The sequence below is a fragment of the Tamandua tetradactyla genome, chromosome 8 (assembly GCF_023851605.1).
Source record: "Tamandua tetradactyla isolate mTamTet1 chromosome 8, mTamTet1.pri, whole genome shotgun sequence".
In the NCBI taxonomy this organism is placed as follows: Eukaryota; Metazoa; Chordata; class Mammalia; order Pilosa; family Myrmecophagidae; genus Tamandua; species Tamandua tetradactyla.
Window position 1 is genome coordinate 96,719,875 of NC_135334.1, and position 25,210 is coordinate 96,745,084.

The 25,210-nt window shown below is 37.3% G+C and overlaps 1 protein-coding gene across 1 annotated transcript in view; it reads left to right on the top strand.

Moving 5' to 3' along the window:
- The window catches only part of NELL1 (neural EGFL like 1), an 884,414-nt gene that overhangs the window by 434,863 nt on the left and 424,341 nt on the right, over positions 1-25,210 (top strand). Inside the window, exon 13 of the mRNA XM_077114226.1 lies at positions 1,433-1,558. Coding sequence (XP_076970341.1) covers positions 1,433-1,558 — 126 coding nt within the window. The remainder of the gene's footprint in view (positions 1-1,432; positions 1,559-25,210) is intronic.

Below are 25,210 nucleotides of genomic sequence, written 5' to 3' on the forward strand. Positions count from 1 at the left end.
TAGAATATTTTGTGGTTGCCTGAGTTATTTCCATAATTTCTGTGTTTTGCTGTTATTTAGTGGTGATGGAAGCTTTGCTAACTGTAGGCTGCATTCTAGAACTTCAGTTACTCCAAAATAACTAATAGACTGACAATAATTTATAGACTGACTGACCTTTGGCTATATGAAGAATCTCATGATATTTCTTGGTTTTTTTTTTTTAAGGAAATAAACCAACTACTGTTACTTTTAAAATAGATAAATGAGATTTCTCATGACTTATAACCATTTTTAAGTTTGGTTTCTGTAAGTAAAAGTATTAATACTTCAACGATTATCTCACTGTATTTGACTAATATCATTGTCAACGTGCTTTAATGAAGTAAATCATAGTCTAATAAGAGATTGACTTCTTAGTTCAAATCCTGAGCCTGGCTGGTACTAACTGGATCACTTTGCAGTAGATGATATAACCTCTCTAAGCTTCAATTTCCTGGATTATAAAGTGAGGGTACTGATTGAGCTTGCTCATGGAATTATGTGAGGAAAAAATTAATGCATATAAAGATATAAAATGTTAGATTCAAAACTGATCCTTATAGCAAACTGACGAGGATGCTGGAACTGAGAGTGATTAGAACAAGTCAGTGCTAATAACTAGCAGAACCAGAATTAAAACTCATATCTTCTCTCCTGGGTTCTCATCCTGTGCTTATCTCCCTCCCTCTCCCTAACCTTCACACATAAGCAATGTGAGTAAAATGAATATAAAGCCATTTTTACAAATGTAAGATCCGGAAGAAACCAAACCCTCTACTTAAAGTTGTACATTAATTAAATCCTTATCATAAACTTATCATAAAGGCAAGTGATACTCTGACCTCCATTCCAAACAAAATAGTATCTTTTGTTGACTCACCCCATTATTCTATCACATGGGATGAATCCCCAGATCAAGGGATGAAAGACATTAATTTGCATCCGACAACAGCTGCTGTATTCACAGTACAACATGGGTGAAAATGGCTGTACTGTCATTTTGTAACAGATGGATTAAAGCATGTCTTAGTAAGGCACACAAACAGAGGGGGGCTGGATTCCTTGATCTCTGTGATGAAGGCTGCACCATGTCCAGTGGACATCCAATTAATATTAATTGGTATCAATTCAGCAGACAAAGAAATCCTGGATTTTGGACATTTAAATAGACCATCCTAGTTGACCCAGTTGTCTTATTTCTGGGATTCTCAACTGTTGCATCTTTTTGGAAATACTTTACATTCAGGATGGGATCTAATACACTAGCTGAATTTATACTTAAGCTGTTGTGTCCAACATGTCTTGCTTTTCTGGCTTCAATGGGAATTTTCCTTTTCTAATTTCATTCATTACTCTGGTTGTTCAATCATTTGACTAATTGTGACATTGCTTCCTTTTTTCACCCCTTCAGATGTTGATGAGTGTGCGGCTAAAATGCATTACTGTCATGCCAATACTGTGTGTGTCAACTTGCCTGGGTTATATCGCTGTGACTGTGTCCCAGGATACATCCGGGTGGATGACTTCTCTTGTACAGGTGAGCATTGAGAAGCAATGTTTTTCTAATTCAGTCCTCCTTTGCACTCCATCTGTGATATTACACTTAGTTCATAAAGCACAAAGTACTGTTTTACCTAAATAGCTTTTCTCTTGCATTATTACACTCTCATCTTTTGAGAAAAAATAATAATAAAATAAATTTTATCTACATAATATTCCCCTACTCCTAGTATTTCTGCCTGCATGTGCATGCATGCCTGAGTATATTGAAATTGAAATCCCAGTTGCCTATAGTAACACTGAGGTACTTAGAGAGATCAGTTCCCAAAATAGAAGAGTTTCTGATTACTTTCCTTCCAACACAATGAAATGTTTTTGAAGGTAACAAAAGATACTTTGCTCTCATTGGGAAAGACCAGGATAAATTTAAAAGGGGGGTGGCAGAAGTACCTGATGGACAAGGATTGAGCATATGGAAGTTGGTCAAGACTATTTTGATTGCAACTTGCTAAATGCTGGTTCCCCCCTTCTCCTTTGTATCACTGCACTATGAGCTCTAAACTTGGACTCCCAGGACTGTGGTCAGTGTCTGGCTTTGTGGGGCCTTTGGTTTGGGGTCACAATAGACTTCCTACATGTATGTGGAGGCATGAGTAGTAAATTGGGTAAGTGTGGTAGAAATGATGTCTTTCTTCCCTTGGATCAAATGTCTTTAGGGAAGACATTTTCCAAACCTGGTTAGAAAAAGGCCCCTTGAATTCAAGATCTCACTCATGTTGAATCTTTTCCTGACTCCTGCATCTTTCTCTTTGCCATAAAGTAATTGGCATATAAAAACTGAATTTTTCACTCAGATTGTGGTGTGATGCCACTCTTTTCTTAATGTATTTTATTCTGAATGACCTTTTCGAAAGTGCAAGTAGTTGAAAAGCTTAGGGAAATACGTTAACAAGTCCAAATACATTTACCATTGATATTTATAAGTTACTGTTCTTCAGCTATGGGGCAGGGATTCTCAGATTGATTCAGATTCACAAAAGGCCAAATATTGTTCATTTATCTTTTCTACAGTGTATTAAAATTGCTAGGGAAGCAAGATAGGGAATACTTAAGCATAGCATGGGGAGACCTAAATACTTTAAGGGGACAAAACTCTTTTGGATCTGTAAACAGAAATGATCCAAGAAAACCATGAAGTTATGGGTGACTATCACCCTGTTCTTAATAGAAGGTCCTGGTGTTGACTTATTTTAGCCCTAAGATTAGAAGGAGCTAGGACTCCCCTGTAGAACACAGTGAAGCCACATCACACTCAGTGAAACTTAATCGAGTCCTGCTGTGTGGAAGATGGTATTGAAATTATATCAGAATGCTTGCCGCTGCCTTCTTTCCTCACTGAGGAAGGCAAGGGCTGCTGCTACCTGAGTGCCCTTTATGGAAAGGTGCTCTGCCAGGTGATATGTATATGGAACAATGTAGAAAATGTGTAATTTTAAGAACTGGCTCCAGAATTCCTTTTAGAAAGGGAACTGTCTTTTAGTTTTGCTTTGGACGTGTGTGCATGTGTGAGTTTTGCCTGAAATGAATAGAAACATTAGAAAGAACAAAAGAAAAAAAAAAAACAAGGAGAGAAGAGAGGAAATAGTCAGAGACCAGAAGGGTGGACACCATGAAGGGCAGAGAGCCAGCGAATACCACTCAGTTTTGAGGGCTAGGAACATTTCGTGTGAGGTGCCTTCCTTGCTCTGCTCTACAGTGTACAAAGTGAGTCCTCCTCATGACCCTAAGAGCTTCTCCAATGCCAGCCCTATCCTGCAAGCTGCATGGGAGCAACTGCAGCCCCCACCCTTCCTTGTCATGGAATGAGAGATAACGTGGTGGAAAACAGACCTGGTACATGTGGTTCTCTGGGACCTCAGAGGCCAAGGTGACCATTGGAAAGTTACCATTCCTATCCCCTGTACCCCTCACACACACTTTATACACTCATGCATCACTATTACCTGCAGGATGCAGAAATCTTAACGATGCTTTGGACTTCCAAAGGTCACAGAATTTAGAGTAATATCTTTTCTTTAAAAACACTTAAACACTTCCCTTGTTTCCAGATTTCTTCTTACTTATTACCCCATTTCTTTTCTTCTCTTCACAGAGAAACTTCCTGTTCTAATTATCCATGATTAGTATCTTCATTTACTAACTTCACATACCCTTCTCAACCCCTTCTAACAGTTTTCCATACTCTCCATTCCACTGAGACTGCATTTGTAATGGCCAACAATGGTCTTTGCCAGATCTACTCTTCTGATCTTATATGACCTCTCTGTACCATTTAGTAGAGATGACCACACCTTCTTCTTTGAAACGCTTTCTTTTCTTGCCTCTGTGACATCACATTTCCTCATTTTCTTCTATCTCACTGGACCCTTCTGCTTATTTTCCCTAGCTATTCTTCCTCCTATTGTGACATTTGAAGTTTGGATCACTTAGGGCTGTGCCCTGGGTCCCCTGTTTACATGTATATTACTTGTAGACCCCTCATTTAATCTTGTGGCTTTTACAGGATCTCTATGTCAGTGCCTCCTAATATATCTTGAGAGCCAATTTTTCTCCTGAGCTTCTGAATATATATTCAACTTGACTTCTACACATGGATATTTAACAGGCAAATCATACTTAGCATGTATCAGACAGAACTCTTGGCCTCCTTTCACCTCTGTAAAGCTCCTCTTCTAATTTTTCCCATGTCAGCAAACAAAAGCCTACCATCTATCCAGTTTTTCATGTAAAAAGTCTAGGAGTTAGACTTGCTTTCCTTTCCTTTCCTTTCAGTCCAGTTTTAGTCTGCTAACCAGTTTTGCTGACTCTACCCCTTAAACTCTGTCTATCCACTTCTGAACATGTCCTCTACGACCACATTGTGGGCTTCTGCAATGTCCACTGAGCTGAATTTTCTGCTTACAGTGTTGCTCCACCAAACCTATTTTTCACATAGCATCCAGAGCAATCTTTTTAAAACAGAAATCATGCAAACCTGCTTAAAATTCTCACGTGTCTTCTCAACACACAAAAAATCAAGCCCATATTCCTTATTTTGACATAAAACCCTATGTGTGAGTTTTCTCCTTTCTTCCTCTGACTTTATTTTGTATCATTTTGTACGATTTTCCTCTTTGCCCATTATGCAGTAGCCACCTGACCTGTGTTTTGTTCTCCATTCAAAAAGATTGTTTCTGTCTTAGGAACTTTGCATAAGACTTTGCCCTTTCCTGGAATTCATTTCCTTCTGGTATTTGCATAGCTGGCTCCTCCTTGTCAGCTAAGATCTCAATATTAAAATGATCAACTCCGGTTTTCCTGATTAATGTAAATACCCACCCATTTTCTTCTGTCACCACTTGACATTAATTCTCTGAATATCAATGATAACTATCTGTAATTTTTCTTAATCTGTAATTGTTTTCTGGTCTCTTTCTGCTAGAGTGTAATCTCTGTGAACAGGGACCTGTTTCCTCTTGTTCACCACTGTGTTTTGCTACTTAGTACATTGCCTGCACAGAGCAGTATTCAGTAATATTTGTTGGATGAAAGAATGGATAAAACTGTTAGGCTTTGGGCAGATTACTTTTCTGAACCTCACTTATAAAATATTGCTCATGTATGCCATGCCTACAGGTTATTGTGAACATCAAAAAATATGCATGAAAATATCTAGCATGTCATTTGTATCAGTCCAGATATTCTGCAATGACAAATAAACCCAGATGAGAGTTGTATTAGTTAGGGTTCTCCAGAGAAACAGCATCAACAGGGGACACTCGCAAATATAAAATTTATAAAAGTGTCTCAGGTGACCATGGGAACTCAGAGTCCAAAATCCGCAGGGCAGGCTGTGAAGACAACAATTCCGATGGAGGGTCTGGACGAACTCCACAGGAGAGACTCACTAGCTGAAGCAGGAAGAGAGCCTTCCTTAAAAGGCTTCCAGTGGTTAGATTAAGCATCACTCATTGCAGAAGACACTCCCCTTGGCTGATTACAAATGGAATCAGCTGTGGATGCAGCTGAAGTGATCATGATTTAATTCTATGAAATGTCTTCATTGCAACAGACAGGCCAGCACTTGCCCAACCAAACAGGTACCACCACTTGGCCAAGTTGACATATGAACCTGACCATGACAAGAGTGATTTAAAATAAAAGTCTTATTTCTCACTCATGCTGTATGCCTGCCATTGACTGACAGTGGTGCTCTACTCATCATTTATACTTGGAAATACAAGCTGATGGAATAGTTACTGCCTTGAGCATTGCTAGTCACCAATATAGGGAAAAGAGAGCCTGGAGGGTCTTGCATGAGCCCCTAAATTTTCTGACCAGGAAGTGTTACATACCATTTCCACTCACAAATCATTGACTATACCTAGTCAGCAATTTCATCCAACAACAAGAGGGCAAGGCAAGGCAGCCCTACTACATGCCTGGAAGGGTAGTGAACCAGAAATATTTGGTGAATGGTGTTAAGGAATACCATAGGAACTGATACATAATAGACTTTTGGCCAATATAATTTTCTTTGTTATTAGGAGCTGTTGATTAAGATAATCTTTTTTATAACAGCAGTTCACTGTTGATGGGGAAGGTATCACAAAAAATAATAATATTAAGCACATTGTTCTAAGTGCCATGAAAGAATCACAAGCAAAATGTGATAAGAAAAATGGTCCTTGATTTCCAGGATGGAGCATTTAGAATGTATTCTGCAAGCCCCGAAGAACTACTGGAGTTTACTAAGGCATGTTACCATGGCAGTGGCTGCATTACGCTGGAATTTTATAGTGAGGAATATGGATTGGAAAGAGAAGAGCTAGGAGGCAAGCATTCTTTAGAGGTCATTTGTTCTCGAGGCCAGATTCAGGGACTCTGGTGGACATTTTATAGTAGCCCTGAGTCTCCAGAACTCTGTCATTTACTTTGGTTCTTGAAAATATGCCTATTAGGCCAAATATGCTCTTTACTTTTGAAGGTAGAGCAAGTCCTTACTTCTAATCTCTGCCATAGTAGTTACTCTGTTCTTATTTCTAATCTTTTCTTTGCAAAGAAGAATTCCAACAAGAGATTATTTACATATGTAATAAACAATAGATGTCTGTCATGGTAAGGTGTTTTTTCAGATGTTTCCTTTTCAGAAGAAACTTTACCATGAGAAATTAACAGGTCTAAAGGAATCCTTTGTTTGCTCCAAGTGCCTGATATAGCATTTCTCATTATCAACATTCCTTATTTATGAAGATCATTCTAGTCTAGTAGCAGCTGCCATTGGTCAGTTTTTTTTTTTCTGTATGTATCAAGGCCACTTCTTTTCTTTCTTTCTTTGGCTGTAGTGCATCATTTAGTCTGATATTAACTTTTTAGAAGTCAGTAGTCATACTGAAAGATTCCATTTGACCAAAAATTAATGAGCCTAGAATGAAAGAAGCTATATCAGTTTCAATGATTCATTGATTTATTGTTACATGACTCATCTGGTCATTCATTCATTCACTCATTCATGTATCCAGTGTATAACTAGTGTCCCTCATGAGTGTTAGGAAATATGCCCACCTAGATGAGTGAAACCATGATTTCTGTGCTTACAGAGATCATGGTTAACAAAGCAATATGTTCAAACGAGAGAACTCAAGAGTTCTTTCATCATTGGAAGTGTTCCAGTGCTTTCCAAATTCTCAGTAGAGTTTAGATACATTCTTTGTATTTAATCCCATGCAGTAGTTGTTCTTTGACCTAAGAAGGAAACTAAAATAGCTTTTCTTGGTTTTCTGCTCCCAAGAAGGGTCCTTTCAGAAGACTGAACTTAAGACAGTGGATGCCAAGCTATGATGTTAGAGGAGAAAGGCAGTGTGTTCAAGAAGGAAAAGAAACTTTAGACCACTCCAAAAGTCTTCTTGTTAAACATTGAAAACATATATTAGGAGATAAGAAACCTTAGAGGGTTCAACATAAAGAATGATTTCCTAGAACTTAACAGTGTGCTAAAACTTTATTTAAACAACTCAAACGCATTGATCCCAGAATTGGAATGAGGGCTTGTAACTCTCAATACTTAAGGTAATACCTCTATACATCCCAGAGTATTTTGGGCAGTTAATTAAAAAGTATTGGCAAAGTCCCTTGAGGGACAGAGAAAAACTATGGGACTCTTAAGCCAGGGAAACCCCTGATATGTTCTCAAATATTAGGGACTCCTAAGTCAATAGACCAAAACCCTTGATCTTGAGGCTTGCTCTTATGATGCTTATTTATATAGCAAAGAAGCTAAGCCTACCTATAGCTATGCCTAACAGTCACTTCCAGAAAAACTCTTTTGTTGCTCAGATGTAGCCTCTCTCTGAGCCCAACTCTGCAAGGAAAATTATTACCCTCCCCACTACATGGGACATGACGTCCAGGGGTGAAAATCTCCCTGGAAGTATGGGAGATGACTCCCAGGGATGAGACTGGCCCTGCCACCTTGGTGTTGACAACACTTTCTTGACCAAAAAGGGGGAAAAGAAATGTAACAAAATAAGGTATCAGTGGCTAAGAGAGTTCAAATATAGGCTACTCTTAGGCAAATTTTAGCTAGATATTGCTAATTGCCATGGTTTGCCAACCCCCAACCAAAACCATTTCATTTCTGTTACTCCTAAAGAACACCTAGGACTCTATCTGAAATTCTACTAAAGTTTCATATACTGAGATTGCTTTCCAGAAACCTGCAACCTCTAGATGGGTTCCTAGGCCAGATAAGTCCTGAAACCCAGAGGGGCCAGCCTTTCCAAGAATATCAATTAGCTCTATTCCCCCATCCTGTATTATTGACAGCTTTTTCCAATATGAAAAAGTTTGAATGGGTATAGCCCAAATACCCCTAGAGATTGGGAGAAAGATCAGAGGGGAAGGTTGAGTTAGAACAGAGAAGATAGGATTTAACAAATGGGTATGACTGCTGAATTATTATATTGATTTTTCTTTTAGTCTCCAGTGTCTTGGAACAGCTAGAAGCTGCTGGGGGTGGGGGTGAGGAGCGTTTCCTTGACATTCAACTATAAGAAGCTCTGAATTTTTTCTAGAAAGTTTCTCATGACCTTCGAAAGGGTAAAATCTGAAACATTTGACCTTTGACACTAGGGGAGTCTTTGGCTTTGAAATGTGTATATGAGTTAAAAAACTTTGTCTCCTATGAGAGATACCTGAATGGTTCTTATTCTCTTATAAATTTTGGAAATGGAGGAGTCTTCAAAATTGAGAGCATTTTTTTAGGTGGGGAGACTTTTTTTTCATACTTTAAAAATTTTTTGAGTGGTCAGCTCACTTAATTTATTGACCTCTGATTTTCATTCGTCTTCAAACTCCCCATGTTAAGGCCCTTTTGATAATACATTGTCATTTGATGTGCAGGTTGTTTTAAAGAATATTTGTTATTTACCACCAAAGCACGCCACAATAAAACTGGAAATTGACAGTAATGCGTAAGCATTCATTTTATGCCACAAACTCCCCATCGAGGTAAGAAATAAAGAGAGCAAGTGAGATAACAAATGTCCCATGTGATTTCCATTACCATGCTAAAAGGATTTTTATTTTCTCAATATTGGCATGGAAGAAACCTTGAAGGAAGTATATATTTGAAATACTCTAAGCAAGCTTAGTTAAAGAGTTAGATATAATAGTCTATTAATTTAATGGTTTAAATTAAGTGCCCTATAATGAAAAGAGGTTAGGCAACAATTTAAATGCCTTAAGAGTAAAAGTTGGCTGTTTTTAGACTATTTCTCTGGAAAATGCCTTCCTCCAAAGGTTGATGAAATACAGAACATTTTCAAATATGAGATACCTAATGTATTTCCATTGAACAGAGCCATATAAAATAGAGCTAAAATAGAACTTCATAGAGGATGGTAGTAAATTATCCACTGATCATACTTATTTTTTGAAAACCACGTGTCAGAAGCAAATGCAGGTGTTCGCTTTTGGACATGCTTGTCCTTGTTTACTTTCAGCTTGCTGGCAGCATTCAGGGACACGTTACCAATTACTCTGCTCTCAGTCTCAGAAGAGGTGAATACAGCTATAATAATGAAATACCAATCATGGACCTCTAGACCACTTTTATTTTAGTGAAAAATACTATATGGAATGTTTTAGAATGCAAAACTACTTTGTGTTTGTTGACGATACTGGAGACCATTTATTGATATTTTGAACAAGAAAAATAAAAATAAGATGTATACCTTTAGATATTTCAAAACTGACCTCAAAGTTGTGATGATAGTTATGAGATATTTACCTTTATTTGTTTTGTTGGTATTTCTCTTTTTGTTTTCCATCCCCCAATTAAATAGGTAGTTGTTTGGTTTGTTTTGTTTCATTTTATTTTTGGCTCAGGGGAGAGATGAGACTGTAACAAAAGCAAAAGATTCTGAAGTATTAATCCTTTAGGGCAGAGGTGTTCACCCTCACCTCAGGTTATAATCACTTGGGATATTTATTTTTAAAAGCTTAGGGATCTATCCCTAGAGATTTTGATTTTTTGTTTGGTCTAGGATTTGGGCCCTGCTCACTAATGTTATTTAAATATCCAGGCGGTTCTATTGTGCGGTCAAGGTTGAGAGTCACTGCTTTAGTAAAACAGAACATTGGAGTAGGAGAGAATATTTGAAAGGAATCAGATAGGAGAATTGCCCTCTTTATTGTCGAAGAGAAAAGGATTCCCTTGAACTGGTGGCGGGAGACATGGAGTTGGGGTGTAAGGCAAGCAGAGACATGAATGGCTCCTGGAGAAGTGCCTGCGCCTCCATGGCTGGCTTCTGGAATGTATGGACTGTGGAGAAAGAATGGGGTGTGGTGTGTCTCTGCAGGTGGGGCCTCACAGGGGGATCCCCATCGTCAATTGAACAGTGTCTGCTATTGTGTCTGAAGGAGCCCTCAGGATAAATGGGGCATTTCTATGGTGACCAGTGTGTTCCATGGACTGAGGACTAGACTGCCCCCTCTCTGCCAAGGTCTTGATCACTTGGAGCCATGACACAGCTTGATGGAAGTGGGCAACCTTGAAATGACTGAGACCACACTTCCACTTACCCCACTACTCCCAGAAGATTAGAAGCTCAGACTCATTAAGTCGAATTGTAGAAATTATAAAGTTATATTACTTGTACACCCAAGTTTGTGACTTGGCTCTTTCTACTCATCACATGTAACAAAAACGCAGATAACAAAAGGAAAATACACACAAAAATTGAGCCCCTCTAAATAGGGATTGTGGGGTGAAGAGTCATAGAAGCTTTGGTTTTCCGTGCCTGTTTTAGTTTCCCATGTATAGTAATGCAAAAGCCAAGATTTATTAAAGCCGGCAAAGGTGTTTTAGGGATGATATCAAAGGGCATTTTCCTTGAGATTTCAGGATGAAAGTAAATCTGAAATACTTGGCCAGTGCTTGGCTTTTTTGTTGGGTTTAAGTGGGTATTACTTTTCATTCCGCACATTGTAAATGGTCTCAACTGCATTGGTTGAGGATACAACCAGGATAAATGATGGAGCTCGCCCCCAGGTATTTTTTACACCTGTAAAGTACTGTGTTGCCCTTGACCCAAATTCATCATGAAAGACTGGTTAATATTTCTGAACACTCTTTTGTTGGAGTTGTGCATTTAGAATCACAATTAAGCTTTCACATATAGAAGGAGTTTGATTAAGGATGCTTTAGCACTTAGAAAATTGTCGTGACTCATCTTGTAGCCCCACTTATGGCCATATTCAGGTCACACAATGAGTGGATATTTCTTTCTAACAACTCAGGTCCTAGACATATATATTTGAACATTATTTTTTAATCAGAGAAGTTGTGGGTTTTCTGTGAAATCTTGGAGAAAGTACAGAATTCCCATATACCCCTGCTCATGCAAACCCAGTTTTCCCTATTTTTAACATTTGGGATTAGTTGCAATTGATTGCAGAAATTACAACCAGTGAAACAATATTATTAAAAGTATACAATGAACCATAGTCCATGGTTTACATTAGGGTTCACTGTGTTGTATACTTGTATGGCTTTTAGAATTCTTATTCTAGTAACATATATACAACGTAAAATTTTTACTTTTAATCACATTCAAATATACAATTCAGTCATGCTAAATATATTCATATTCACAATATTGTGCTACTGTTACTTTAGGTGGACTTTTTGCTTTCATGAGAAGCCCTTTGATGCACAAAGGTTTTAATTTTGAGGCAGTTCCGTGAACCATTTTTTCTTTTGTTGCTCATACTTTTGGTATAAAGTCAAGTAAACTGTTGCCTAACCCAAGGCCTTGAAGATGCTTCTTGATGTTTTCTTCTAAGCGTTTTATAGGTTTGATTTTATGTTTAGGTCTTCAATCCACATTGTTAAGTTTTGTATATGGTGTGAGGTGGGATTTCTTTCGCCTTTATTCTTTTACATGTGGATATCCAGTTTCCCCACCAGCATTTGTAGAATAGACTATTCTTTCCCTGTTGAGGGGACTTGGCACCTTTTAAAAAATCAGTTGACCATAGGTATAGGCATTTATTACTGAACTTTCAATTTGACTCCATTCGCCTTAATGTCTGTCCTTGTGCCAGTATCACTCTGTTTTGATCACATAGCTTTGTAATACGTTTTTAAATTAAGAAGTGTAAGTCCTCCAACTTTGTTCTTTTATTTCAAGGTGGTTTTGACTATTTGTAACTCCTTACCCTTCCATATAAATTTGATGATTGTCTATTCCATTTCTGCAAAGAAGGCCATTGGAACTTTGTGATTGTGTTGAAACAGTAAATTGCTTTGGATAGAATTGGCATATTTACAATATTTAGTCTTCCAATCCATGTATGAAGAATATCCTTCCATTTACTTAGATCTTTTCTGTTTTCTTTCAGCATTGTTTTATAGCTTTCCATGTACAAGTCCTTTAATCCTTGTTAAATTTATTCCTAGACAATTGATTCTTGTAGTTGCATTGTAAGTGGAATTTATTATTTTACTTGGATTGTTCATTACTAGTATATAGAAACACTATTGATTTTTACATGTTCATCGTGTTTCTCTTCACTTTGTTGAATTCATTTATTAGCTCTAATAGTTTTGTTGTAGATTTTCCATGATTTTATAAGTATGAGATCATGTCTTCTGCAAATAGGGAAAGTAGTATTTTTCCTTTCTAATTTGGATGCCTTGTATTTCTGTTTCTTGCTTAATTACTTTTGCCATAACTTCCAGTACAATTGATTAACAGTATGGTGGGCTTTCCTTGTCTTGTTCCTGATCATAGAGGAAAGCTTTTTGAGTATGATGTTAGCTGTGACCTTTCTTATATGCCCTTTACTGTGTTGAGTTCTAGTCCTAGTTTTCTGAGTTTTTTTTTTTTTAATCAAGAAGCGGTGTTGGATCTTGTGAAATGCCTTGTCTGCTTCAATTGAGAATAATATGTGTTTTTTCCTTCTTTCTATGAATATTGTATATTATTCTAATTGATTTTCTTATGTTGAGCCACTCTTGCATACCTAGGAGAACTATCACTTAATCATGTTCTATGATTGTTCGATTCAGTTTGCTAGTGTTTTGTTGAGGATTTTACATCTATCTATCTATCCTACCATTTAGCCCCCTTTCTATCTGGGATATTGGTCTGTAATTTTCTTTCCTGGTAGATATTTTCATGTGGCTTTGGTATTAGGGGAATGCTGGTTTCATAATATGAATGAGGAAGTATTCCCCCCTCTTCAATATTTTGGAAGAATTTGAGCAGGATTTGTCTTTAATTGTTCTTGGAATGTTTGTATAATTCACAATTGATGCTATCTAGTGTTGAGCTTTTCTTTGTTGTGAGGTTTTTGATTACTGATTTGATCTCTTTATTTGGTATTGGTTTGTTGAGGTCTGTTTCTTCTAGTGTCGGTGTATGTTTTTTGCATGTTTATTGGAACTTGTCCGTTTCATCTAGGTTGTCTAATTGTTCATATTATTCTCTAATAATTCTTTTTATTTTTGTGAGGTCAGTAGTAATGTCCCCCTTTCATTTCTGAGTTAACTTATTTGCATTCCATTTTTCTTTGCCAATCTAGGTGAAGGTTTGTCGATTTTATTGATCTTTTTAAAGAACCAACTTTTGTTTTCATTGATTCTCTCTATTGTTTTATTTTTGGGAGGGAGATGGGTGGTTCGGGAATTGAACCTGGGTCTTCCATGTGAAAGGTGAGGATTCTATCACTGAACTACCCAGGCACAAAATTCTCTCTATTGTTTTTATTGACATTTCATTTATATCTTGTCTAATATTTGTTATTTCCTTCTTTTTGCTTGCTATGGGTTTCATTTTCTCTTCCTTTTCTAGAGCCTCCATTTGTGAGGTTAGGTCTCTGATTTGAGACCTTTCTTCTTTTTTTAATGTATTTAGAGCTATAAATTTCCCTCTAAACACTGCCTTTGCTGCATGTCATACTTTTGGTATATATATTTTTTCATTTACCTCAAGATATTGCTAGTTTCTCTTGTGATTTTTTTTTTGAATCATCAGTTGTTTAAGAGTCCTATCATATATTCTTTATTTTCATCTTAAAGATTTGATAAATGGATTATTATATTTACTTATGTAACTTCATAAAATATATTGAGGAAATTTGGGGTCTTGTTTCTTTTTTCTAAGACAATTGAGACTATATACTACTTGTTCTTGAGCTAGAATGAAAGCTCCAGACTCTCATGGTTCAAGTCTAGTGTATAAATTCTACTGTTTGCAAGCTTTGGGAATACCACTTGTCTATTCTATGAACTAGAAAACTATTTAAATTCTCTTCATCTTCATCAGTACCCACTGTGCATCCTCAAATAGTTGTCAAAAGGATAAAGTGAGACATTTTGTGTATCACTTAGATGCTTTCAGCTTCAAGAGGTAAAAAGTACTCAGCTGGCTTAAATGATAAATCTGTTCTCACACAACAAAATATCTAGCAGGATAGTGTTTCCTGGGTTAGTTAATTTAAGTGCTTAATGACATTATCAGTGACACAGACTCTTGTCAAGTTTTCACTTTTTAAAATGTACAGCATGCTATTTTTAATACTCAGCTTAGCTCCCCTCCTGGTCCCAGGATTGCTGAAACAACTCCAAACATCGCATCTGCATTTAACCATGTCCCCACATGAGAAGAGAATAAAGGATTCCCATATGTGGTGGTTTTATTAACTGTATGTACCTTGGAAAATCATGTTCTTAAAGCTGTTGCATTTAGTAGATGTAAACCTATTGTATGTAGGTTTTCATGATGCTTCAGTTAAGGCATGGCCCAGGATGGGTCTTAATTTCCATACTGGAGTCCTTTATAAATGGGATGAAGAGAGGAAGAGACAGAGACAGAGAGAGACTTAGAAGCAAGAATCTGAAATCAGTGACACCTGGAAGAGAAAGTAGAGAACAGCAGGCACCACTATGAGCCTTCCCATGTAGCAGAGGAGCCGGGGATTGCTGGACAAAAACATCTCCTTGATGATACCTTGATTTGGACAGTCTCACAGCCTAAAACTGTAAACTAATGCATTTCCTTTGTTAAAAGCCAGCCCGTTTCATAGTACCTTCTTTCAGCATAGGAAACTAAACCACCTTACTCGAGTTTCTTTTTAAGGTGAACGATAACTTCGTCATCAGATGTCTCATCCTAGGAGATTGGTTTTCATGGCTCATTGGCCATAATTGTTTAGCATGTCTATTCCTAAATTATATCCTGGAAAGGCAAATAGAATTACCTTGAATCAAGATTTATACCCTGGGTCAGGGGCATATGCCAGCCTCCTTTGCAGTAATTAGTTCACTAACAAGTAGACAAATTTTGTTTTCATTTATTTGTGTTATGCGTCTGACTGTGTGTGTGTGTGTGTGTGTGTGTGTGTGTGTGTGTGTGTATAGAGAGAGAGAGCCACAATTATGTAGGCCACTAAGCAGCATGTCTTAGGGTATGTTTTATTTTTATTTTTTGCATGGGCAGGCACTGGGAATCAAACCCTGGGCTCTGGCATGGCAGGTGAGAACTCTGCCTGCTGAGCCACCGTGGCTACCCTAACGTATGTTTTAAAGCTTAGAAAACATTTTTTCAAGGTTAGGATCAATCAAAAGAAATTCAAATGAAAAAGATAATTAGATAAAAATTATATCTAATTTATGTATATGTACATGTGTATATAGACATAGAGATACATGTTATGTTTCAAATTTATTAAATAGAATTTTGGGGTTTGGGTTTGGGTGGAGGTCAGATGTGACACAAATAGCCAGAAACAATAATACATGAGATAGGGTGATTTATTATTCACAGGTCCTAGAGGGGGAGAGGGACTCCATGAGGGAAGGGTAGAAGCACAGTCAGTCCAGTTGGCTTAACCAGAAGGTGGGAAGCATACACACAGAGAGAAAGATCATCTGTGCACTTGTGCCTTTATTGCAGTCCGGTTAGTAGGTTGGTTGATTTTCCACAAATTCACACGAAAAAGGAAAGAGGCAAGAGGTCTGAGGGTCTCGGGTTGGGTAGGTTATCATTTGGGACCAGTTGTGGGTTCTGGATGAGGCATATGAGTGGTGTGGGATGTGTGTGTGGGAATGGCTGACTGGAGGTGTCTGGTATACACCAAGGCCAGGGTGTAGGTAAAGGAAAGGTCTAGAGGCCCTGGCAAAATGGATGTCGAGGCAGCACAAACATAATGGAGGCTCAGGACACATTATGTATTTATATATATATATATATATATATATATATATATGGCAATGAAACATTTCTGGAGATAGCTCAGGATATAGGTATTCATTCATTCTTGATGAGAATATAAATTTGTGTAACCTTTTTTTGAGTGTAATTTAGCAAAGAACTTCAAGAGGCTTAGAAATATTTATGACTAGCAGTTTATCCCCAGGAAACAATCAGTCACACACAATTATTTAATAAGAAGATTTTTATTGTGGCAATTTATTCAGTGTGTTATTTGTAAGAAAAAATTGGAAGCAGCTTAAATATGAACTAATGGTAGTTTGATTAAACAGACTACAGCACAACTGTATAGTAAAATGCAGTACAACTATTAAAATATTTGGGAGATTATTCAATGTGAAAGGAAAACTCTCACTGTGTATTATGATCAGATTCAAACCAGTATGTATAGTATTTTTCCAATGAAAATAAATAAATAAGTAAAAATTATGATGATATATACATACTCATATGCAAAAACAGATACATAAAAACATAGACAGGGAATTACCCCTCAAATAAACAGAAAAGATTGGGTATCTCTTAACGGATGAGACATGTTGTATTAGTGGATGATACACGTTGTATTGGGTAGCTTAAGACAACAGATATGTATTCTCTCATAGTTCTGTAGGCCAGAAGTCTGAGACCAAGGTGTAAGCAGAGCCACACTTCCTTTGAAGACTCTATGGGAGATTCCATTCCTTGCCTCTCCCATCTTCTGATGGCTCCAGATGTTTCTTGGCTTATGGCTACATCACTCCAATCTCCACATCCATGGTCGATGTTGATTCCTTCACTTCTGTCTGTCTCAGATCTCCCTCTGCTTTTTCTTTACACGTACGCTTATCATTGGCTTTAGGGCCCATCAGGATATCCAGGATATTCTCTTTATTTCAAGAACCTTAACTTAATTACATATGCAAAGACCCATTTTTCAAATAAGGTCACATTTATAGCTTTTGGAAATTAGGACGTGGGCATATCTTTTTGCAGGTCATCTTTCAACCCATTATATACTTGATACTTTTTCTTTACATTTGTAAATGTTCTCCAAATTTTCTATGGAATGGAATGCAGTGCAATGAACCTGCATTATGCTTTAATATCAGAAAAATCATTAAAATATTAGAATGCAGAAAATGCTAGACAAAAGTGACATTGAATTTTATTCTTCCAAACCTAAGTATCATCCCACTGAACTATAATTTGAAAAGTGTTTATGACTTGGTAGTGCTACTCACTTTCATTCTTAAAAACATGGAACATGGGTCCGGACTACAGAGATTAGAAGCAATGGCTTTGTTTATCAAGTTCCTTGGGAATTTGAATGGGCACCATGCTGATTGATGGACACTTTAGATTATGACACAGTTTTCCTTCTTTGGGCATGCTGAAGGGTGATTGATAGCCAGGTCCTGCATACCCAATCTTTTATATGCTTTCCTGGTGGGTTACCAGAACCAAGGCAGTTGGTGTAGATTTTTCTGGACTGGCTCCAAGAAAGAAATATTGAAGGGAGACAGAAGCAATCCAGTATTTCTATAGCAAAGCAACCACTGGGTGAGAATCAGGCAATATAGATTCTAGCCCTGCCCCTGCCACCATCTCACTCAGTGAACAGTTTTGTCAAGTCAACATTTTCCTTTGAACCTTGAAAGATTACGGTTTACCTATCTCAGCAGTTTTCAAATTGTGACCCATAAAGCCCGTGGAGTCATGGAGTATGAAGAAGGAGCATTAGTATTGTGGGAATGTGACCAAAAGGGGAAAGAGAAATGAAACAAAAATAAGTTTCAGTGACTGAGAGATTTCACGTAGAGTTGAGAGGTCATTCTGGAGGTTATTCTTATGCAATATGTAGATATTCCCTTTCAGTTTTTGGTGTATTGGAGTAGCTAGAGGGAAGTACCTGAAACTGTTGAACTGTAGTCCAGCAGCCTTAATTCTTAAAGATGACTGCATAACTGTAGAGCTTTTAAGGTATAATCCTGTGATTATGAAAACCCTGTGACTGATACTATCTTTATCCAGTACACGGACAGGTGAGTAAAAATGAAAGAGACAAAAAATAAATAAATAATAGGGAGAGAGTATGGGATGATTTGGGTGTTCTTTTTCACTTTTACTTTTAGTTTTTTTTTTTTTTTTTGAGTAATGGAAATGTTAAAAAATGATGGTGATGATGAATACACAGCTATAGAAGATACTGTTGACTGTACAATTTAGATGATTATGTGGTATATGAATATAATATATTCCAATAAAATTGCATTAATAAAAAACAAAGAAGGAGCCTCAAGATTGATCTTAAATCTGCAGGGAGAATATGGGGTCAGGTAAAACTGAAGGAGTGGGACTTCAGTACCTCACTTCAGCTTCAAGGAGGACCTGGGATTCCAAAAAAGGTGTATTCTGCAAAGAATACAGCTTCTTAAAAAAATAAAAACAAACAAATAAAAGACAACTTTGAAAACTACTATTTTCTAATTCTATGATTCTGTAAGATATGGCCCCTGACCTCTAGGAAATTATAGTCTCATTGGGGGATATACAATTTACATTTAAGGAGAATAATTTAATGGGCATATAACTGAGTGCTGGGTTGTGAGGTTCAGGCAATAAATGTTATGGGAAAGAGCATCAGTGCTCTGAGAAAGAAAGTCATTACTTACTATAGAGAGAAGATGTTTGAGTTTATGTTGTTTTGGAGCTGGCACAGGAGATTTGAGAAATGATGGGAGCGCCTGGTGCTTTAGAAATAGATCTATCTGTACATTCTTTTCTCTACAATGTGACCTGCAGGTGACCTGTGTAGAAGTGGAAAGAACAAAGAGGGCTTTAGTGAGTGAAATGGGCTTGTGTTCTGCTCCAACTCTGATATTTATTAGCAGCATAAGCTTGAATCGACTTCTAAGAAATGAATATACTTTCCTCCATAGATCTTTCAATGAGTAAATGAAAGAATATTTGTAAAGTGCTTGGAAGAGAGATTGGCACAGAATATATGGTCAATAAATGTTAGTACTTACTATCTCTACTTTACAGATGAGGACTCTAACCTGAAGTACAGGTAGTTTAAGGAACTTGTCTAAAGCCACAAGGCTAGAAACTGATGGAGTTGGGATTGGCCCTCTAATTCCAGATATATCCACCTCCCTCAGAGCACTTTTGAAGATGCCTGTAGTAAGGGGCTCATACAATGGGATATACAGGTGCTCAGTAAATGATAACCATTATTAGAATGATGGAAAGAGTTTGGTCCTTAGGGCCAAGAGAATCCATATGAAACCCATGGTTCTGCCATTTACAAGCTTTGGGATCCTATGTATTAAGCCCTAAGACCTGTACATCCAATTTCCTTCTCTCCCATTCTCACCAATGACTCTTGAAATACTTCAAAGGACATCAAGGCATCTTGAAAACCACTTGGAAAGCCAGTTGCCTTGAGGAACCCAGTTTATGTAATCAGTGTCCAGACTCTCTGTTAACACTTCCTTGCAATTGGACTCTTTAGCCTGATGGGTTAGGAAGGATGATCCATGCCTTTATTAAAAGAAAAATATCACCTTCTGAATTCATTAATTTGTGAGTTGATGTAGAAAAGAGCTTTGGAATATGTCCAGAAGCTCCCTATAAAATTTTAAGTTTGTTCCCTGATTAAGGAAACTTAATCTGTGGATACCCTTGGGGTTCGTCAGCGTAAGTGGCTGATATCAGTGAGCTCTTGGGTGGCCAAAGAACAAATTGTTCTCAAGAGATGGATGAAAGGCCAGAAGCTTCTTCTGGATTGGACACCAGGATGGGGTCTTGGCAGTTGGGAAATGCCCTTAGAGGGAATTTGCCACACACAGAGAGATATGTAAAGAAAACGTTGAGTTTGATAAAATTATAATGACTTTTTCTAATGATAAAATTAATACATGCGTGTTGTAGTAATATTAAGACATTAATAATAGGAAGAAAATAAAAATCATCCATATTTTAACCCTTTAAGACAACCTCTAGTAACACTTTGGAGTATTTCTTCCTACATCTGTATTCTACATTTTGGAGATCACACTGTAGCTATCAGATAATATTTTGATTTTTCTTACTTAACTTATTTCATGAGCATTGTCCATAGTATTAAATATGCTATATTATTAAAATATAACTGTTTATGGCTACAAAATATTCTGTCTTATGGCTGCATCACCATAGCTTTTACTACATGAGAGAGAAGTATAAACACTCAAATCCCTTTCTTTCTTCTTTTGGTTTTCCTATATTGCAAGGGTTAGTATTCTTTTATTATGATGATGATTGTTGTTTTGCCTCAGTTTAGATGAAGAGTGAGTCATGGAGCAAAGTTCAGATCAGCCCAAGACAGAGGATACAGACATTCAGGGATTCATGCAAAGGGGAAGAATCGTGGTTTTTCTGGTGTTATTCCTTTAGAAAAATTTTAGAAAAAAGTAGGGTGCTGAAGAACCCTAATCTTAATGAATAATTTGGTAATGTATGGACTCCACATAATGATTACACACAAAAGCACTTTGTAACTGGGCGGAGGTGCTCTACTGAGCCCCTCCTTTGTTTATGAAGCATGTTTCCCATATTTACATTTTCTTATTGAATTATTTGTCTTTTAAAAGTCAAAGGGTATTTCCTAGATCGCTAGCAATTTTTCCCCCTTTGGCATTAATTTTCCCATTTTGGTTGATAAGTTGAATAGAGAGGAAACAAACTCTCGGGTTTCAAAGAGCTAGAGCCTTGGAGATATATAAGACATCAGAAAACATGAATTTTGATGAACTATTGCCAGAGAGCATTTGCTTATAGATTATCTAAACTGAATAGTACATAGGCTGTTTTCTTATTAAGGAGCTATTTTTGCCCCTGTGCAAATGGTCCATTTGACCTGATTATGCTAAAAATGTGGCATTGATCAGAGGTGGCAGCCATTGTCCCTGCCCTTCAATATAAGTAGGGGATGAGAGGACAATCCCCATCTCATATCCTGGAACTCAGTCCAAGTGGCTTCCAGTGGAGGGGAGGGAATCAAGTGAAGATGTGCCCTATTATACTTTTCTTGGCCTCAAGCAGATACTTATTTTTCAGGAAGGTCTATAACAGCTCACAGCTTTGGAGCCAAATCCATGAGTGAGACCAGAGAGCAGTGCCCTCAGTCTATTTTTAGGATTTAGAAAACTGTCAAGTCATAAAATAGTTCTCAAATGTTATTATACTTACCTCTCAAACCAGCTCGAAGTCTAAATTTACTCAACCTCTATTTGTACTTGGTTTATTTTATTTCATTTCTTTTCTGATCTCTCTTTTCCTCTTGATCCTCTACTCTTAGATATGTTATAGCTTTTGCCCTTGAATTTTGTTTCATAATTTTCTTTAATGTGTATGTTATTTATGGCTGAAACTGACTAAATAAGAGGCTGAGGGTCAAAAAGCTATCGCAGAATATCCCTTCCTGTTACTAATTCAACTCTAGAAATAGCATTTGCCATAATTCCTCTTGCTTCATAGACACATATGGTATATCAGCTTCTATTTTATCTCAGAGAGTGATTTATTCATTCATTATTTTATTTATCCATTCATTAAACAGGTATCTATTGAGAAGCTGCTACACATCAGAAATTATTCTATATGTCAAGAATATATCAATGAATAAAACGGACCAAGCCTTGTTATCAGTAGAGCTTATATTATGCTTGGAGGGAAGGAAGTTAAACAATAAACAGACAGATACATAGTTTGTCAGAAGATGGTAAGAATTACGGACAAAAGAAAGTGAGAGAAGGGAGATGAAGGTGCTGGGTCGGGAGAGGTGTAATTTTATATGAGATGGTTTGGAATCATCTCCCTGATAAGAAGATATACAAGCAAAGTCATGAGAGCAGAGAGGGAGCAAGTCTTGCAGATGTCTGGAATGAGTCTTCTAGTCTGTGGGAACAATAGATGGAAGAATTTAGAATCAGCAGATCTGGTTCTAATCCATTTTAGGCATATCACTTGGCCTTTTTGAGCTTTGATTTCTTCATTCATAAAATAAGTGTACAAATTATTTCACAAAGATGAGAAAATTGATAAGAAAATATATTTTGTAAGCTGGAAAGTAACATACAACCATGATGGTTAAGTGAGTCTAATTTCATTAGCTCCTTAGGTATGTAAAGGGGTTTACACAAGGGAAATTCCCAAATAATTTCAGGCATCCATTTTTTGTCAATTTGTTTAGTAAGATTTCTAGTCATCCTCTCAGTGACTCAGGATTAGAAATGGAGGCTTGTTAAATCATTAAACTTCAGTTAGTTTTTCTCTGTTATACAAGTGTCTCTAGTACTTGCTGGTGGAAAAATTATAAGATGTTTATGGGTTTCTTATGTCTAAGAGTTTCTTTTTATAGATTTTGAATTCATGGCTGTCTTCCTAAGAGTTGAGTATGATAGAATTCGGGCCACAGAATAAATGGGGTTTTAACATACTTTTCCTTTAAATAGGAAGCATGGCTTTAGTGACCTCAGCTATTATTAGGACAGTAGGAGAGGAACAGAGTTCAGGAAAGGGTACTTCGCACACAGCATGTAGGGAGTTAAGCATCCATGTCCCACTATTGATAACAAGTCCTTCACATTGAATTCTGCAGAGTGAAAGTGACAACTCTAGAGTCAGGGCCAGAAAATATCTCTAAGCAACCAGGGAGCTGAAAGAGCCCTGATTTTTCTTTATTTTTTACATTTGTGGTTTTCTGCTATCCTTTCTGTTGATAAATAATTCAGAAAAGAAAAGAATGTTATAGTCCTGATGTTTTTTTAATTTATGGGACAAACACATTACGTAATTGGTCCCCACACACCCAGAGGCTTGCAGGAAGGTCAGTATTTTGTACCTGCTGGTTGGCAGAATGTTTATTAGGGCTTTGCAGTCAATTGGCTTTGTTTTTATAACTAGGAGAAAGGTGAGGTCTGTGTGAAGTTGGTTCAGAAGAAAATTACCTGATGATATCAGGTAATTATCTAGAAACCCAGGTAAATATGGGTTATATAGTACCACACTGAGCGTCTGGGAACCAGAGGCCACTGGTGGGCAAGGAGGGATATCAGAGTGCCTCAGATTGGAGCCTCTTCCTCCTGCAACTAGGATATGCATGCTCATTTAACTATGGTGCCTGTATATTCACATCTTGTAAATCATTTCTTATATAAGATAATGACATAGTTATATATTATTTAAGGTATATTATATAGATACATAATTTAATAATATAATCATAATAAAGCCAGAAACTGGCCTCTGCAGATATAATTCTATCACTCATTTTGAACATGAGTGTTACTCTCTATTGGCTATTGAATCATGTACCCCACAAAAGATATGTTTAAGTTTTTATCTGCATTATGATCCTATTTGGAAATAGGACCTTTGAAGATGTTCTGTTAGTTAAGGAATGGACTCATTTGTGGATAGGATCTTTGAAGATCTAATTTAAATGAGGTCAGATTGAATCAGAATTGGCCACAATCTATATGACTGGATTCATTATAAGCAAAAGAAATTAGCATGTTTCATGGTTAGGGACAGGTGTCAACTTGGCCAAGTTGTGGTACCTGTTTATCTGATTGGGCAAGCGCTGGCCTGTCTGTTGCAATGAGGACATTTCATAGGATTAGGTCATAATCACGTCAGCTACATCCACAGCTGATTCCATTTGTAATCAGCCAAAGGGGAGTGTCTTCTGCAATTAGTGATGCTAAATCCAATCATGGGAAGCCTTTTAAGGAGGACTCAGAGGAGACAGGTTGCATTCCTGCTTTGGCTGGTGAGCCTCTCCTGTGGAGTTCGTCCAGGCCATCCATTGGAGTCATCGGCTTCGCAGCCTGCCCTGTGGATTTTGGACTCTGCGTTTCTATGGTCACGTGAGACACTTTCATAAATTTTATATTTGCAAGTGTTCCCTGTTGATTCTGTTTCTCTAGAGAACCCTAACTAATACAGCATGCAATCAGTCAGAAGAAACCAGATGTCAGAAGAAGCCAGAAGTTAGCGAAAACCAGCAAAGCAGACACAAGGAGAGAGAGATTACCAAGTGAAGAGGATTGCCAGAACACTGCAATCTCTGGGAGAAAGCAAGGCTTGCCAGTACCTTGATGCTGGACTTCTAGCTTCCAACACCATGAGACAATAAATTCTTGTGGTTTAAACTAACCTGTTGGGTTGTATTTATCATAACAGACATGAAACTAAGACACTCTCCATAGGTTGCACAAGTAATTTGGGTTGATTCACAGTGAATGGTGATTAATTTGACAAAGGAATGAGGCAGAGGGGAAAGATTTCAGTACTGGTTATTAGAGGTTTATTTTAATCCAGGCTAACATGCTACATGGCCTTGGGTAAGTTATTTCACCTCTTTGGGCCTCAGTTTCATCATTTGAAGTGGAAGAATATTAGATTAGAAATTGACTTTCAGAGGTCCCACTAAGCTTTTTACCTGTCTGAAGGTAAACCATGACTTTTCATCTCACTCCTCCGTGCCTGACATCATGCTGGCAAGCACCACCTTCTCCTTCTCCTTCTCCTTTTCTGATTTGATGTAAACAACTCTCTGTAGTAGTTTGGAGTTTTGTAATTTTGTTTGATTTGTAAAACTGTTTTTAAAGATGACTTCTTGGTTTCGTCTTTAAAACTTTTCAACAGACGTTTTAAAAGAATATATGAGCATCATTCTTACATACTCTTTTTTGGTGGTGTTTATGTCACTGAATATTTCATATAACTGTTGCTTATCGACTCAGGCTGTAATAATTTATTAACTACTATTGATTTGCGGGTCAGAATTATTATACAAGTGTTCAAAGGCCCTTCCCTTTTTGCACATCAGGAGATTTCTG